The following is a 16037-nucleotide window of genomic DNA, read 5'->3' as shown; positions in this document are numbered from 1 at the left end:
GCGACAGCAAAGCTTCAAAGTTCACTGCTGTATACATACAACACCCGCCTTTAACAGAAAGATGCTGTGTTAGCATTGACGCTGCTCATTTAACTGGATGCTCTTGTCATTTTTATTTTTTTTTTTATTTTTTTTGATTAAATGAAGATTTTAAACGCTATTGTAGAGGCTGTGCGGAATTATTTTCCAAGAGATTAATATAGGTATATATAAAAGATACAAACACCTTCTGGAGGGGGCTGGAAAGAAACCACTCGATACTGCTCAGAATTTCAAAAGCCACTTTATAAAGCAAATAAAAATATTTACTGATTTGGTACACTCACATGGAAAATCCCTAGAAAGAGTGCTAAAAATGAATGGAAACTCTGCACTTTGCAGCTATTTTAAATTATATATCAAAACAGACAAATATACCTTCCGTGCTTGTTTATGTTACAATAACAAGTCAAAAGCAGGCACAGGTTGTAAAAGTTGAAATGTTTTACTTCAAAGTCCAAAAGATCTCCGCTCTCTGTGAGAAATTCAAGGAAGCATCAAGGAAGGAACAAGGAATACCAAGAGACGTGTCTTTAAACACCGTGCTCCGCCGGCTGCCTGCTGTGTCTTCCCCAAGAGTTAATAAAATCCGATTTCTATGCATTCTTTTAAACTCCGTGTCTGTTTTCAGGCTCTTATGTGTGGAGTAAAGGATGTTTGGAGTTCAGATTGACAGGCACAGCTAAGCACAGCTTGTACACGCAATAAAGACAAAACAGCACTCCTACCTCATCAAATGTCTCACAGGCAAATTAGCAAGTCTAGTTTATTCAAATTTTGCAATATGCTATTTCCAAGCGACATAGCTCCCCACAAAAAAAAACCCAACAAAATAAAAATAATCAGTTTGGTAAGAAAGGTGCACATTTAAAACAAGTATCATCATTTAAAAACTACAGGGATGTTTCTTAAGGATTCCATTTTTTTTCCCCCAAATAATATAAGAACAAAGGCAAAAAACCCGGACATTTTCTATACTTTTTTTTTTTTAAAAAAAAAAAAAAAAAAAAAAAAAGGGTCAAGAGCTAATTCCAGCTGTATCTTCCTGAGGGAGGTGGCAGCGGGTAGGGCCTCCCGGGGCCATATGCCTACAAACAAACAAAAGCAAGCATTTATTTTTTGGATTAACGTCCCAGTAAACAAGTTAGCCAAGCTTCAGGCGCCACAGGAAAATGAAACAACACCCCCCCCCCCGCACAGAAAGGTACCAACAGGCAGAGCCCAATGTCTCTTCACAGCGTTCACAGATGCTCTCCTGAAAACACAAGCTTTAACTTCCACCAACAGAGAGTGGTTGTGTGCAGCGCCGGCCCCAGCCTCCAGCTGCAACGCTTCTAAATCAGAAATAAATTTGCCAGAAGACAGCACCGAGGACAGTTTAATTCCAAGCTTTAACACCTCTGCATATTCCTTGCTTTCAGCAATGCTGGAAGCAAAAACGTACAAAACGTTAAAGCCACACACATGTACACACACACACGCAGACACATTTTAATTCCTACGGAAACCCGGGCTTTGCAGTACGCGTGCTTACACTTCACATGGAGTAATGACGGAAATGTCATTTTTGTGGACTAAATGAAGCATCAATTTGAGACGTGTGATGCCTGTATGCCGTTAGCAGGAGTGGTCAGGTTCATTTTTTTAGAGGAATAAAATAATTTCCCCTCAACTACCAGTTTTCTGGCTTAGCTGTAAGCAATCTTCTGCTAAAGCGAAGCAGACACTTTTAGAGATAGCTTTTTAAGGAAAAAAAAATTTGTATTTGTTACAGAAGCAGCATTTTTCAGCACTCATTTCATTTTAATGAGCCAAAAGATGCCTAAATCCCACCTTGGAAATCACCTTGCAAATTAGATATATTTTTGTATTTAAATTTAGACGAGGCATTCTGTACATCAACTATCCAGTGAGGAATCCGTTGCAAAATTTCAGAGTCCCCTTGAAACAATTAAAATGATTTCAAAATCTGATACATTGCAGAGACCAGAAAGTTAATTAAACGTGATGCACTAACGACAGCTATAGGGCTTTGTTTGTTTCTTACTTGCCAGGCTTTTTTTTTTTTTTTTTTTCTTTTGTGGTGGGTAGGGTAAGAGGGGCTTCCTTTCATTTCTTTAAAAGAGAAATCCATCTTTACCCTGTCCTTCAGGGGCTCACAGATAACGGCTGAAACTGAAGAGATGGCAAGCAAACCTGCGATGGGAGGTTCGCTCCAGCCTGCCCCTGCCAGGGAAGCTGAAACCGCTTTCTGAACCCAAACCCATTTGTTACACTCTCTTTTTAAAGGTGTCTGAAAGAACCGTGCAGAATACACTGTTTCCACTATCAGGAAGGTTTTACATTTGTTTTCGGGTCTGATTGCTTGATTGTTTGATTTCCTTAAAAAAGGAAACAAGGTGACTATATGCCTTGAAAAATCCTTCCAGTTAAGAGCAGCAGCAATCACACAAACGGCAGCAAGCCCTGCACAGAACTACAATTTAGAGGTCTTCTAACAGTTGCACAAGACATTGATCTGGACCTTCAGTTGTGCATGACTATAGACTAAAATAATAAAAATGTCAAACACCTGCGCAACAGGATCAAGTTTATTCTTTAGTTTTCTGGAACAGCTGGAAGACACTAACAAACACCCGCTACCACAGAGCAACCCATATCCATGGCAGTTGCATTAATTTTGTAAGCACTTTGCAGCAGCACGTTTATTAACCTCTTCAGACCATGTTCTGTACGCTGTAAAAAAAGAATTCAGAGGTGAAAGGACCAAAGATAATTATTTATGCTGCTATGTGTCACCACTTCCACTTGAATCCCTTTTCAAGGCTTTAAAGCTTTGAAATTTACAGGCAGCAACGCTAGGTTCAATTATTGGTTTTGCACCCTAAACCCTTTAAGGTAGCTTCTAATTTTACTCCAATGCTGTCAGCCCCGAGGAAATAATGACATCTGAAAGTTCATTTAAAAAAATAACACAAAGAAAAAAAAAAAAAGAAAAAAGGAAACAAAAATTTAAAAGGAGGTAAAAACCAGTTTGGAAGCGACACAACCGCAGGGGAAATTTTTTTAAGGAAGCAAATTTACTTGAGCTAAAAGATTTGTCCTTAACAACCATCATGTATGTGAATACAAATAACACCATTGTCACTACCCAGTTTTAACTTCTTTTCATGATCCAGCAGACGTGTCCTGTGCTAATGACAGGTGAATTACGCTTCGGGCAAGACTGCAATATTAGCAAACAGCAGTGTGCCTCCTATTTAATCATTCAGGTGGCAAACAGCTAGAGAGCTGCCAGGGTGGAGGTTTTATGTCACCGCCAGGCTGTAGGTGTCCACGATGTTCTGAGACCCCACAGTTACCAGACAGCTTTCCAAATGTGAACTAAGAGAGGGTGCTCTCCCTGAGCCCACCCTGCAACCATTTCCGGAAGGCAATTCCTGTTCACCTTTGTGATTCCAGCTGCAGCTGCTAGGCATGAAGATTTAAGGTTGGGAATAAACTAGTTTTAGCACTGATTCCTCTTGCAAATATATCCACCTATGTTACATAGGATAAAGGGTAGAGCAGAGTATGGCGTAGCACACAGACTTTTTTCAAACATCTGTTTTTTCAGCCCTAATTAAATACCACCCAGGCTCCACCAGCATCAAAATCCTCCACTGATTTTTCAACGTTATTACAGCAGCCCCTGTTATGGATTAGGGCAATTACATATTTATTCCTTTGTCTCCAGTGTTTTAGGTAAACCCGTGTAACACAAAATGAAAGATTTTTGGAAACTGATCCTATCAACACACCTCATCCAAATTTGAAATATACTTCAAAAAACACTGGGGACTAATCGGGCAGCACAGCCAGGATTCAAGCCCCACTATTTCCCCATTAAACATTATGTGATCAAAACCCATGCTGTCTAGTTTTGCTTATAGCCAAAACCAGTCCTGGAAGGATTTGTATTGGCAATGCCTCCCCACTATACCCGCAGCAGGAGTGCAGGGTGGCATACTTGCCTCTCTTTTTTCCCCCTGTTTCTTGCTGCAACGTCAATATGACAACCGAACGAGCAAAAGGCAATTCTTACTCCAGTCTTAAAAGCCTCCTCTGCACTAAAAATGCTTCAGGGTAGGAGTCACGGAGGGGAGGGGGGAGAAGGGAATCTCACCGCTGCTAACAAGGGTTCAGCTGAACAAGAGTTTAAGAGTTGGGAGCGCTGGGGCAGGCTCCTTGCTGGCTATAGATCTTTTCAGCAGCACCGTGTAATCCTGCAGTCGGCAGACAATGCTGAGAACGTTATTAGCAGCTCACAGGCTGTTTCTGCTGGGCTTTGGTCCTGACAAGCTGAACCAGACGGAGAAGCACACAGCATTCTGCAAAAAGCTTCCCCAGCAAAGACCAAAGGCTCTTCTCTTAAAAAACTTGGTTTGAGAGTGCGTGTTTTTATTGTACCGACTGCCTCAAAACCCCCGCACCGTAACAATGTCATGGTGCAAAAGTGGCTGTGATAGATAGCGCTACCTGAGTCTCTTAACAAGCACAGAAACGAAAAACAAAGAACAAAAATGATCAGAAGTGGTACAAATGGTGTAAGACGACTTTCACATATGCTGTATGACATTACCATTTAATGGATTGTACTTGCAGTCCCTGCTGCAAAGCTAGGGAGACTGGGATAGGACCCAGCACACACGCTGCGGGACAGAATTTATACCTACATGAAAACGGCTATAGGAAAATGCCGATAGCATGGAGAAACAGCCACAGAAATCAAACCCCAAATCTCACTGTGTTTGTGCTGTACCGTGTAACACAAATGTTCGTACCCTGGGGAGACGGGCGGACTGGAAAGAAGAAAAGAAAAACTAGGAGCGTGCACTAAGAAGTGTCTTGTCTTGAGCATGTTTATGAGAGGTAGCTGAACCAGATCCCAACAGAGGGCAAATTCCAAACAGTTTGTGCCTTAATTTCCCTATAAAGGATTGGGAAATAGTGCTGTTACTAAGCAGCTGAGTGCTCTTCCTCCCCTTTCCCTACCACTGGTCAGTAACCTTCCCACATCTAGGTAATAGTTCTGACTTACCAAAACAGCAACAGAACTTAAAATTTAATACAGATATCTGAAATTTGTTTCGAACTAGTACATAGCACTACAAATACTCAAATTTCTAGTACAAGTGTATATGCAGATTATATTTTTACTGGGAACACATAAGCACAAAAAAAATCATGTAAGCAAATTCACCTGGTGCTTTCAAGAAGTATTTTCATTCTGTGGCATTTTCATAAACCAATGACAAATTCACCTATAATTTTGTATGAGGTTCTCCTATCACGTTCACTTGTTCTCATCTAACCACACAAAGCTATTTTCACAGGTGTACTTTCACAGACATGTTTATTTCTCTGGCTACTAGAGTCTAACATTTGCATTTAAGTAGTTTTTCAGCTAAGAGAAAGCCAATAACCATTTGAAAGGAAAAATTAATGAAGCTGTAGGAATCTACATTTAGAACATACTGGGGAGAAACCCTTCTATCCTCAAAATGCGCAGGTGATAGATTTCCTTGCAAAAGAGGAAGACTCTGGTTGAAATACTTGCCTTCAGATCACGTTTCCTCAGGCTGCGAGAAGCATGTGACTTGGTAGCGTGTTTGATCTACTTTTAATGAAAAGCAGTGGTGGCACAGTCGTGGCACGGGCTGTTTGCCAGGGGTACACACGGAGGGGCTGGACAAGGCTGGGAAGCTTACCTGTCAGTGCTTTCACTGCCGACACAGCTACTGGGCTAAAACCAGCTCAGGAACACCTACCTGTGCTGCATTCACCCTCCACAGCCACACATGAAGGAAGCCTTACTCAGGAGGAGAACAAGACATGCAAAAGAGGGCAACGTTTTCATACCTGTCTTCCCCTGTCCATCCGATCGTCAGGTCTCTGTTGGTAACTCATGGGTCCACCCAGGCCCTGGTACTGATTTGGCTGGAACTGATTTTGGGATTGCAGCATGCGGTTCCAGGCAAGAAGAGGAGCAGCCCCAGCGGTTCTGCATAAAGAACAAACACACTGCAGCACGAACTTGTAGCTCCTAGAGAGAGTTTCACACCACAAAATCTGAATTTCTATAGTCTTGTATGATAAATGGTTCGATTTGCCTCCGAGTTAAACACTGTCACATCCAGCCATGCCTGCAGTGGTACTGCAGGCGGCCAAGTCATTAGAGACAAATGTCGGGGGAAAAAAAATAATCTTCCAAGATTCTCCTACCAAAAGGCCACATTTGCTCACTGCTTCACCACAGCTCGAAAGCTACAGAGCTATCACAAGCAGCAAATTCAATTTTACAAACTGGAGACTTTTCAAATTCCTTGGAAGGATTCTGTCCATCTTTTATTTTAGGGGCAAATTTGCCAATTCACCCGCACTGATCTTGAACGTAGATTAAAACCCAGATATCAGCAAGTTAGCTAAACGTAACACACCATCCGAAGAGTAAACATGTGCAATACAGGAGAATGAGGCTTTCTTTTCTAAATGTCCAGACTCTTTCTGGGAGTCCATTCTTTCTAGTTAATTGCAGGTTGCAAATGAATTCTTACTGTGAGTATTCTGAATCTAGGGTAGGGGCCTTGGCTGCTTTTTCCCATCCATTATTCTGCTCAATATGTCAGAAGGTCTGATCGGGAAGAAACCTTTTCAAGTTCTATTGATGCCGTTTTCAATTGACCACGGTGACCTAGCAACATAAGCACTAATTGGCATGGACTGACTGACATTTGGTGTACAGTTTATATGGGAACGCAAATTCAACATCCATTATAATGTAGTTTGCCATCCCAGATTACTAACAGCAAGAAATGTTTTAATTGCCTTTAAGTACCTATTCTAACATTACAATTATAAAGCAACAGGTATAATACATCCAATCATTGTTTGATTAAAAATATTTAGAAAAATGATACAGCCATGATACAGTCTTTAAAGTCGAGTATGGGTAAGGGTACAAATCCTTACAGAATTCATAGCAGTTATGTTTTGCAGTACAATATATTGTTGTAAAGGAAAAACATCGGGTTGTCGAGACTGTTAATCTTTTCTGATCCCTGTTTAAGAGAGAGTCAGTCGAACAGCGTGCAGCCAGCCTGCCGAGAGACAGGAATAGCAGAGAGCATGAGCACTGCATTTCGTATTTACCTGCTGCACCGCTGAACTGAAAGGTACTTTGTACATCTTCAAAGAGCCTCTGCCTGTATCTGCTGGATTAAACTGGCGGGACTTCAGCCTTGGAGGAGTAACCCTACCCAAAGGCTGAGACATTCTTTCCAACACAGGTGCAGTTCAGGGAGGAGGTATGACTTTCAAGACCAAGGGAGGATTCACAGCCAGCTCTACAACGCTGGGCAAACTGAGCTTTGAGCAACTGAGGAAGTGATGCTGGGAGAGGAAGGACTTTTAAACACACGTTTCACCAGCTGGAGCAGAGGCAATGTTGGAATCAAGACAGGTAAACGTACTATTAAAAGGAATGAAAACGGGCATTTTGGATGTGAAGGCTTTCTGATTTCAGATGCAAACTGCTTTTGGTTTCACAGTAAAGACTGCAAGACAGCTGCTTCACCTGGTCAGATTAAGACCTGCCTGAATTTTAGAAAGGCAAAGTAACTCCTATCATCTCTAGTAATAAAATAACTTAACTGCTGTTTAGAAAAGTATGAGTCTTACCTGATAAATATGCAATTGGTAAATACATGTACTAAAAATGAACATACACAAAAGCTAAGTGGTAATACTGAACTGTGTGGTTTTATTTTTATCTTCAAAGGTTATGTCTAGAAATGCACAATGTTATCCGAATCATTCATTAGGAGGAGCAATACTGTATTTAAAGTGAATAGCACATTACGCTTTCGGGGACTAAACGCTCAAATTCAGTATTCTAAGTATGATATTCCTTTTGATTAAGTATTTTGAGTACTAATTTTCCCCCCCCTCATCATTCCTAGAAAACATCAGACTTTCCAGGAAGAATACACTGCTCAGCCTCAAGGAAACCTACATGGAATTACCTACGTAGCCCCAGCTCTAGGACTTTCATCTGTCTCTATAACTTTGCTAACATGCTCATGATAAATACCCTCAGCGAATGATGGCCACAGGCCAACACTCGCCACATGCCTGGAATGGGAAAGCTGGACACAAATTTCATTTGGCATTAATATGTATTTGGTACAGTTTAACCTTTTTATTTTAATAAAGTGTTGCTTAGAGAAAAGCTGGGATATTTAACTAATGAAACACATTAACACTAATATCGCTCATGTTCAGGCATTTTTGCTTTGAGGCCATCTGAAAGAGTGAAATTGGCGATTTTCAGTTAGAACCACTATATATTCTAGAGGATAAACCTAGTAGGAGAAGAAGAAAAAAAAAAAAAGCTGCAATGTATATTCTGATCTTGAAGCCAGAAATGCAGCTTGCACCTTTTTGATGTTCTTAATTCACAGAACTATGTACTATTTTTAAAAACAAATTTTTTAAGATTTTCATCTGGTAAACAGAAATCAGGAAACTATAGTCCTCACACCACTTGACTTCCTGTTTGTCTAGTGGATGTACTAATTGGCGACTGAAATTACCTGAGGGTGGAGATCTGTACACAGCAAAGCTGTGCCTCCTGGCTAACAAAAAAGAAGAATCGTGCCACTTAGAATATCACAGGAGTTCACATTGGCGGAGTTACTCAAATGCACTGTCCAGAGCTATGTCAACTAAAACATATATGTACAGGGTAGCTAAAAATACAACTTCAGGAAACTTCATAGAGTAAAACATTTCTATGTTCCAAACTCAGCCTCTTTGGAAATCTCTTCTACGAGTTAAGATTTAAGCAAAAGGATTTGCTTAACGGGATTACAAATTTCTCCATCAGCCAGGAAACCATGTAGCAAAAATATATACAAGCTCTGAAACATATCAGATCACCAGCACTAAAGGCAAGAGCATGAAATAATCTGCAATCTCCAGTAACGCAGCCCAGTCAGACCAGCGCCCGGACAGGACATGCTGAAGGATGACCTGTTCAACGGCAACCCACCGATTTTTACTTGCTGCAGACTGAATTGCATCACTACATTTAAAAGTAAGAATTCTTATGTAGGAGACAAGACCATCTGGATTATGAAGTTGCCGCTTTACACTATTGGGTTTTCTTCCACCCAGGCCTGTGAAGCAAGAGGTAGTTTAGCCCCTGCTCCAACACTCTATCACTGGAACAGCACAACGGCTCAAAGCTTTCCTGGCAGGGACGGGGCTCCTTGCTTATCCCTTGCTTGATGTCACAAACCAAGGATACTGTAGCCTCCCGCTAACCCACTTCATCTGAAAAGGCTGGAGCAGGGGCTGGCCTTTCCCTCAATTACTTTCTCAGAAGCAGAGGTGATAGAGAACAGAAATTCCTTGCCCTTCTCCCTGGTGGCACCTTGTTGCTCGTGGAGCACCTGAAGCTGCAGCAGCAACCGGGGACAGCCTTGAGGGCAGCAGTAAAGCAAACTGACAGCTCCCCACGAACTAGCTGGGAAACCGAAAACCTCTCGAGGAGATTTCAGTTCAACAGGTTCAGCCATTTTTTCCTGCACCAAGCCTATCTATCTTTGTGTTTCTGTTAAAACTTTTGCTCGAGTCTCCATGCTTATCTCTGCATGGCAACTGACTCAACATCAGCCCTAAGCATCTGTTCGATTTGCTTCCCCACATCAAACACCTCCCAAGAACGTTGCAAAATTACTTATCCTCAGCAATGAAGTGGCAAGTTAGTGATTTTCATAAAGCATCAGAGGTGTAACAAAGCACCATCAGGGAGAGAAGGCATTGTCAATATACTGTTGTCACTTGGAAGCTAGAACAGCATTCTCCAAGCTTCTCTAAAACTCATTTTCTAAGTGAAAATGATACATATTTCAATTTAAAGTTCCCTTAGGGGACACCAGTTTCCTCAAGTTTGGGAACGGAATAATGAGGTCGATACCTCAACACTAGAAGCACACTGAACAGGTTCGCAGGTCGGATCATGAACACTGTCTATCTGTACCTGGGCAGTGTGCACCCACTTCTAAAAATATTAGCACAAACGAAGCACAGCAACCTTATCACAGGACTCTGATTAGACAGACAGTCGATTATTACAACTGTAATAAAAATGTGTATTGTATTTCAAGTGAGAAACAAACAGAATTTCTGGCTGAAATAAGTTGCTTATATGCGAATTAAGAAACTGCCACTTTGCAACAAGAAGCAGCCTGCTAAAATGATAAAAGTATAGTAGTGGAAAAGTAGTGACGACTTACAGGCTTGTAGCAGTATTTCACAAAATGGTACCATATAAATTGGATTTAATTAAGGTGTGGGAATAGCAACTCCCACGGACAAAGCAATATTAAAGTTTCTAATGCAAGATTCATTTATAATGGAATATTCCACATTGGTGTGGCACAGGACAAGGGAACCAGTCTAATTTCAATAGGGATCAAAATGGTTGCCATGGAAAGCGTGATTGCGAAGAGCTCAATAAATTCTCCCAAAGGTGATATTTTCAATGGCTAACATTCCCAAATAAAACCACAAAAAAAAAAAAAAAGAGTTGTGCCTCAGAGCAGAAACTTCAGTGATCTCATATACGGTCTCATTCCTCCATAAATATAAATAAATATCATTATTCATAGCTTTCACAGGTATGCTGGAGTTTATAAAGTCCATCCAACTTAGGGACATACAACCTATCAATGAAGGAACACATGTAAAACATCCCTTATTATCAAACCATGTCACATTCTTTCTATTCGATGGCACTTATTGGACTGCAGATTCCATAATCCTTCCCTGAGTCCCTTCTGCATTTAATTCAGTTCAGTCTTAAGTAGTTAAAGAAACTGTTTTCAGTGGCAACTAATAACTACTGACCTACAGTGACACTGCCCTACAATAGGCTTGTCAGGCCTGAAAAACTTGTACCAAAGAAGCTGATTAGGACTTCAAGAGGTTTGTAGCAAGAATCAATGGCTGGTCTGTACTAATGCTGCGGTTGCGGCACAGAAATGATAAAAGTAGAACACCATTAGTTATGCCTCATTAAGCTCCACAGCCCTCCTAAAAAGAAATTTGTTTAGCCTGTCCAAAATCTAATGCAGTTTTAAGCTCTCTGTGTTCAATTTCATAGTATCTCAAAAGCTTCAATAAGATAAAGGCCAAAGAACCAAGAATGGTACCAAAGCACCAACAGTAAAGTTAATTTTGAAGTCTGAGTTTTAATGGAAAGTGTTTTTGCCTTCTTTTTTTAATACAAAGTACTCAAGACTTTTAAAGGATGAACACCACATAGAGCACTCACAAAATATAAATAAATCATGGACATTAATTAACTTAAAAAAAAAACCCTGCTATGCAGTATGATTTAAACAAATTTAAACAACAAAGTTCAAAACAAAGAGGAAAAAAAGTTGTGAAGCCTGGCAGAACCAAGTACCTCCCCCAGGCACATTTTACAAAACTTCAGTCCCTCTTGCCTTACCTCTGCGGGGTCTGTTGAAACAAGGGCGTAGGACCTCGCCAAGACTCCTGGGGTCTAAGATCTAGAGGGTAAAACAAAATGTTAAAACAAAAACGAGCAAGTATACTTAAAGAACTGTGCCCACTTACTCTTATACATGCCCGAGGACTTGTTTTAAGTCGAACAGAAAAGCTCAAACTGGACATACTATGAAATGCATTTCACCAAGTTGCTGATTACTCTTGCTGATTTTGATGGAGCCCTTATGTCCATCAGTGGTAAGTTCAGTACTAATTAATAAAAGGCAACTTTTTTTTTTTTTTTTAATATGCCAAATAAACTTCAAGCTATAAGAAGAATGAATTTTAATTGCTAGAACTAGCACTGGTTTGTGCTTGGGCACTTCACAGATATGTTCTCTTGAATGTTTAAAAATGCAAAACCATGTCTCTTACCATAACAACAGAAGGCTTAATTTAAGGTTTACGTTTCTTACAAATACTTTCATCACTACATGAAAAAATATACATATACACACATGCACACTGCTGTCATCATCACAACACACCACGTTTGTGAGAAACAAATATTTAAAGTACGTGCAATTTTCCCTCTGATTAGGCTAAGTTATTCTATAAAGCAAACTAAAAGAATGACCAGAGCACATAATAAACAGTTCCACTTTGTTCATGTTTAAATATATAACTATATATATAGCTATATGTAGGAAATTAAATATTTAAAGATAGTAAAAATATATTTAAAAGTTAACCTAGACACTGATAATATAATAATAACCTATTGACGATTTGTCAGATAATGTAATCAGACTGAATTAAACCTTTTTGGGTAAAAACTTGGCCAAGAGACCTATCACTTCAGTTATAAGAAACTGCAGTGAAAAAGACCACCCAGTTTTCAATTGTTTCTTCTACCCAAACTAACTCTTTACAAAGACGTAGCAGTAACAACATTGCTTTAACAGGACATGCAATTAAACGGTTGTTGTTCTTCTAAATAAACTGGTCAGTAAACAGGATAAAAGAAACCGCTAATCAATAGCTCCCCAGTCAGTCCACAACACTCAAATTGTGTATCAATCAAAAGCTTCAGATTCAGTGACACCTTTGATTATTTTCAATGGCGTTTAAGTGTGACCTAATTTCAACAGCTGTTTCCAGAAGCTGTCTAATGGACGCACTGCAATGGGACAGCCACCCCCCGTTAAACCGCCAGTATTCAAGTATGCTACAGCTTTGCAATAATTTGAAAGAAATGGGGGGGGGGGGGAACCACAAAAAAACAAACACAGAGGAAAAATCTGCACCTCTCTCCTGACTCTGGATTGTCAGCAGGCTGTAATGGTCTGGCCTGGACACAAACCTTTCACAGAGGCACCTGAGCGTGCAGGGGAGGGTGCGGACAGGCCCCATCGAAGATAACACCGTTTCATCAGAGGAAATAAATTCCGAGCCCCAGCAGCTCTGGGGCAGAGCTCATCAGCCCACCCAGCCCAGCAAGGGCCTGAGCCGCCGAGGGGTACAGGCTGCGCTTCATTTATTTATTAACCATTACATACATACACACATCAACCAACATACACACACAGACATACATACTGATATTACCAACTGATGCATCAGGTCTAATTGGCTATTTCATATACACCATAACCAAGGCAGTCTAAAGTATCACCATGCCTAAAGATGGGTATGTGGCACTTTTACACTCATCAGCCTGTGAATTACGAGGATTTTTACCTGCATAAACTGGCCACATGAACACCCTGCTTTAGAGATGACGTGTTTGCTTTCGAATACAAGATTAGCGCAACACAAGAAAACTCAGGCCCACAATGTTGTCTTCAGCTACTTTGGGGAAAACAAGGGATTAAACGACATTAAACTGAAGCTTAAAGAAAAAAAGTACAAAGACGAAAAAAAAAATTGGTAACGCCTAGGAGTGTAACTACTTTCAATCAAAAAAATATCCTAAAAAACCTTTTCATTTCTAATAATTTCAAAGTTTTGCAGACAGCAGCAGCACCATAGCAGAATTGTACTCTGCTAATAACATTTTCAGACGCACAAACCCACTCCATCTGTAGCTACTAACACCTGTAGTTCCTCATCTGCAGTCGCCACAATGAGGGCTAGGGTTTGGCTCCGTCACCATAACCAGACCTGCAGGTCTCCTAAGCCTGTCTCAGTTCTCCTTTTGCTTGCTGGGAGACATAAACTTCCAGAAATAAACCCCCTATATTCCACGGAGAATAATGGCGATGCCTCCCCCACGCTTCTCCTCCGTGCAGGCTGAGCTAGGCAAGACACCCAAGCATCCAAACAATTATAAACACTAATACAATCTCCCCCTCTCTGACCCTCCCTGGTCAGAACTTCACATTTTAATTGAAGTTTATTGACACATTTTCCATTCCACTACCGGGGTCAAATGGTGCTCTAGTGAGAAACCCAGTGAGACGATGCTGGTCTTGCCCTGGTACAGCGTTTCCCATTCATACAGACCCCTGTTTAAGGGTTAGTTAAAAACTTGTGTCCTATTTAATCACTTTCTTTCCATCTGAAAAAGAAAGGCTCTGGCTCTCCTGCTGTAACCACATGTTTTTGCAGCTCAAGGGAATGGTTTAAGAAAGAGTTTAAATGTTTTTATGATGATTTCTTTAAAGCCACCTTATTACTATTCATTTGTATTGCTCTGACAGAGAACATTCTTTGAGGGAAGAAGGTTGGAGCGGTGAATTGCACTTCAAAAAAGCACAAAATTGGAGAAGAAATGACAATTAATATTTTCTTTAGTCTTCAAAACTTAGGCATTTCCTAGAGCTATAAGGCCAAATAAACTGCCTTCTCTAGCAGCTCCTCAAGTAACAATTTATCTAATCAGTGTGGCAATCAAAGAGGAGATTTTGTGTTTACTGATTGCACTAATCAAAAATCACTTTTCAAATGCAGCTAATTGACAAGTTTACTGACTGAAATGAAAGTCATAAATCAGATATCCTGTGCCGCAGAAACCAAATATGCCATTCACAGAGTACTGCCATACTGCACTTGACTCTCCAAGTTATCAGCACAGACAATTATTCATCAACTGAAAATTGGCACATCAAAGTCAAATCAGAGAACAACAGTAAGGAACACCCACAGCAGGCTCTTGAGGAAGAGACAGCACTTTGGGTGACCGCATTGCCCTTCTAGAGTCTAATTTTACTTCGTCATACATATAAAAACATAATACATAAAATGAAAAAGTTGCTCTATAACAATCCCACAAAATGTGGGAATTTTAACTGCATCAGCTCTAGTTTTTCAGGAATGTGTGAGTTCCAGATGCTTCCCAATCCAATTATGCCACAATATACAGCTGTTCTCACAATTATGGAGTTGATGAACATGCCTTTGACACAACAGATAACCTGCCCCACTGAGAAAACTCAGCATATGCCTTCCCATTTGTTCTAATTTATTTTCTAGCTGAAGATATCTGTGCTTTGACACGGACATTTGTGCTTGAACTGAAGGGGATGACTGCAAAAGGCAAGAAGATAGCTGTGCTGTCAGATCTAGGAACACCTTTTAGTACTCCTAGGCAGAAAGCTGTCCGGGTGAAATTGGCCCCCGTGCTCAATTCTGACCACAAATTTCCATCAGAGCAAATGTACTGTCCACACAGACTGTCCGTGTTCAATAAGATGACCACCACCTACTGCAATGAGGTTCAGAGAGCTGCTGACACGCTCCCACCTTGACAGGTTTGCTTTACACTCAAGCCACAAAATCCATAATTCAGGATGTGTTATGGTGTCCAGGCGTGGTCCCACTTCCAGCAGCATCCTTCAGGGTGAATGTCAGAAAGGCTGATTTAGGCAGAAATTTTGGGCTATGACACTTGGAGGTATTCTTCTAACAAGGGTTTAAGCAAGGGTTTAACCCCTTTACCAGGGTCTCCACCTGGTAAAAGAGGAGTTAAGACACATGCAGCCGCTTGGCATTGAATAAGTCAACCACCACTGTGGTTAGCTGTAAAGACTTCACATTGCAGCCAGTTTAAATCAGAAGTCAGAGTTTAAGACTAATCTCCTAGGACAGCTTGCTATCATTAGTGGAAGAGGAGAAGAAACACAGTGCAATTAAGTGACAAAGAACACATTCGCAGCATGTTGCACTGCAGTCTCCCACGAAAACAGTGTGCCAGGAATCAGCTTCTCGACTCCGGGATGAAGAGCCCCAGAGAGCAATGGCAGGCACACAACCCCTGCTTTGTGAAAAAGCCTTTGTATGACTAGTGCTGGCAGCGTGCGAAGCAGCGCGCCGCAACGGCGGCTGGAGGGACCAGCAGGTTGACCCGGTGCCTCTTATTCCTGCACGAACGGGAAAGCATGAAATCAACCTCTGCCTAATGGGAAAGTCAGTATTAAGGAAAGTGGAAAAGCGACAGA

The 16037-nt window shown here is 40.9% G+C and overlaps 1 protein-coding gene across 1 annotated transcript in view; it reads right to left on the bottom strand.

The window, feature by feature from the left end:
• Window positions 1-273: 273 nt before the first annotated feature.
• The window catches only part of XRN2 (5'-3' exoribonuclease 2), a 55083-nt gene continuing 39319 nt past the window's right edge, over window positions 274-16037 (bottom strand). Inside the window, exons 28-30 of the mRNA XM_074168346.1 lie at window positions 11600-11660; window positions 5941-6082; window positions 274-1127 (exon numbers count right to left, since the gene is read on the bottom strand). Coding sequence (XP_074024447.1) covers window positions 1065-1127; window positions 5941-6082; window positions 11600-11660 — 266 coding nt within the window. The 3' untranslated portion in view covers window positions 274-1064. The remainder of the gene's footprint in view (window positions 1128-5940; window positions 6083-11599; window positions 11661-16037) is intronic.

The sequence above is a fragment of the Numenius arquata genome, chromosome 2 (genome assembly GCF_964106895.1).
Source record: "Numenius arquata chromosome 2, bNumArq3.hap1.1, whole genome shotgun sequence".
Lineage (NCBI taxonomy): Eukaryota > Metazoa > Chordata > Aves > Charadriiformes > Scolopacidae > Numenius > Numenius arquata.
The sequence above is the reverse complement of the archived record's forward strand: the minus strand, read 5'-3'. Positions and strand labels throughout refer to the sequence as shown.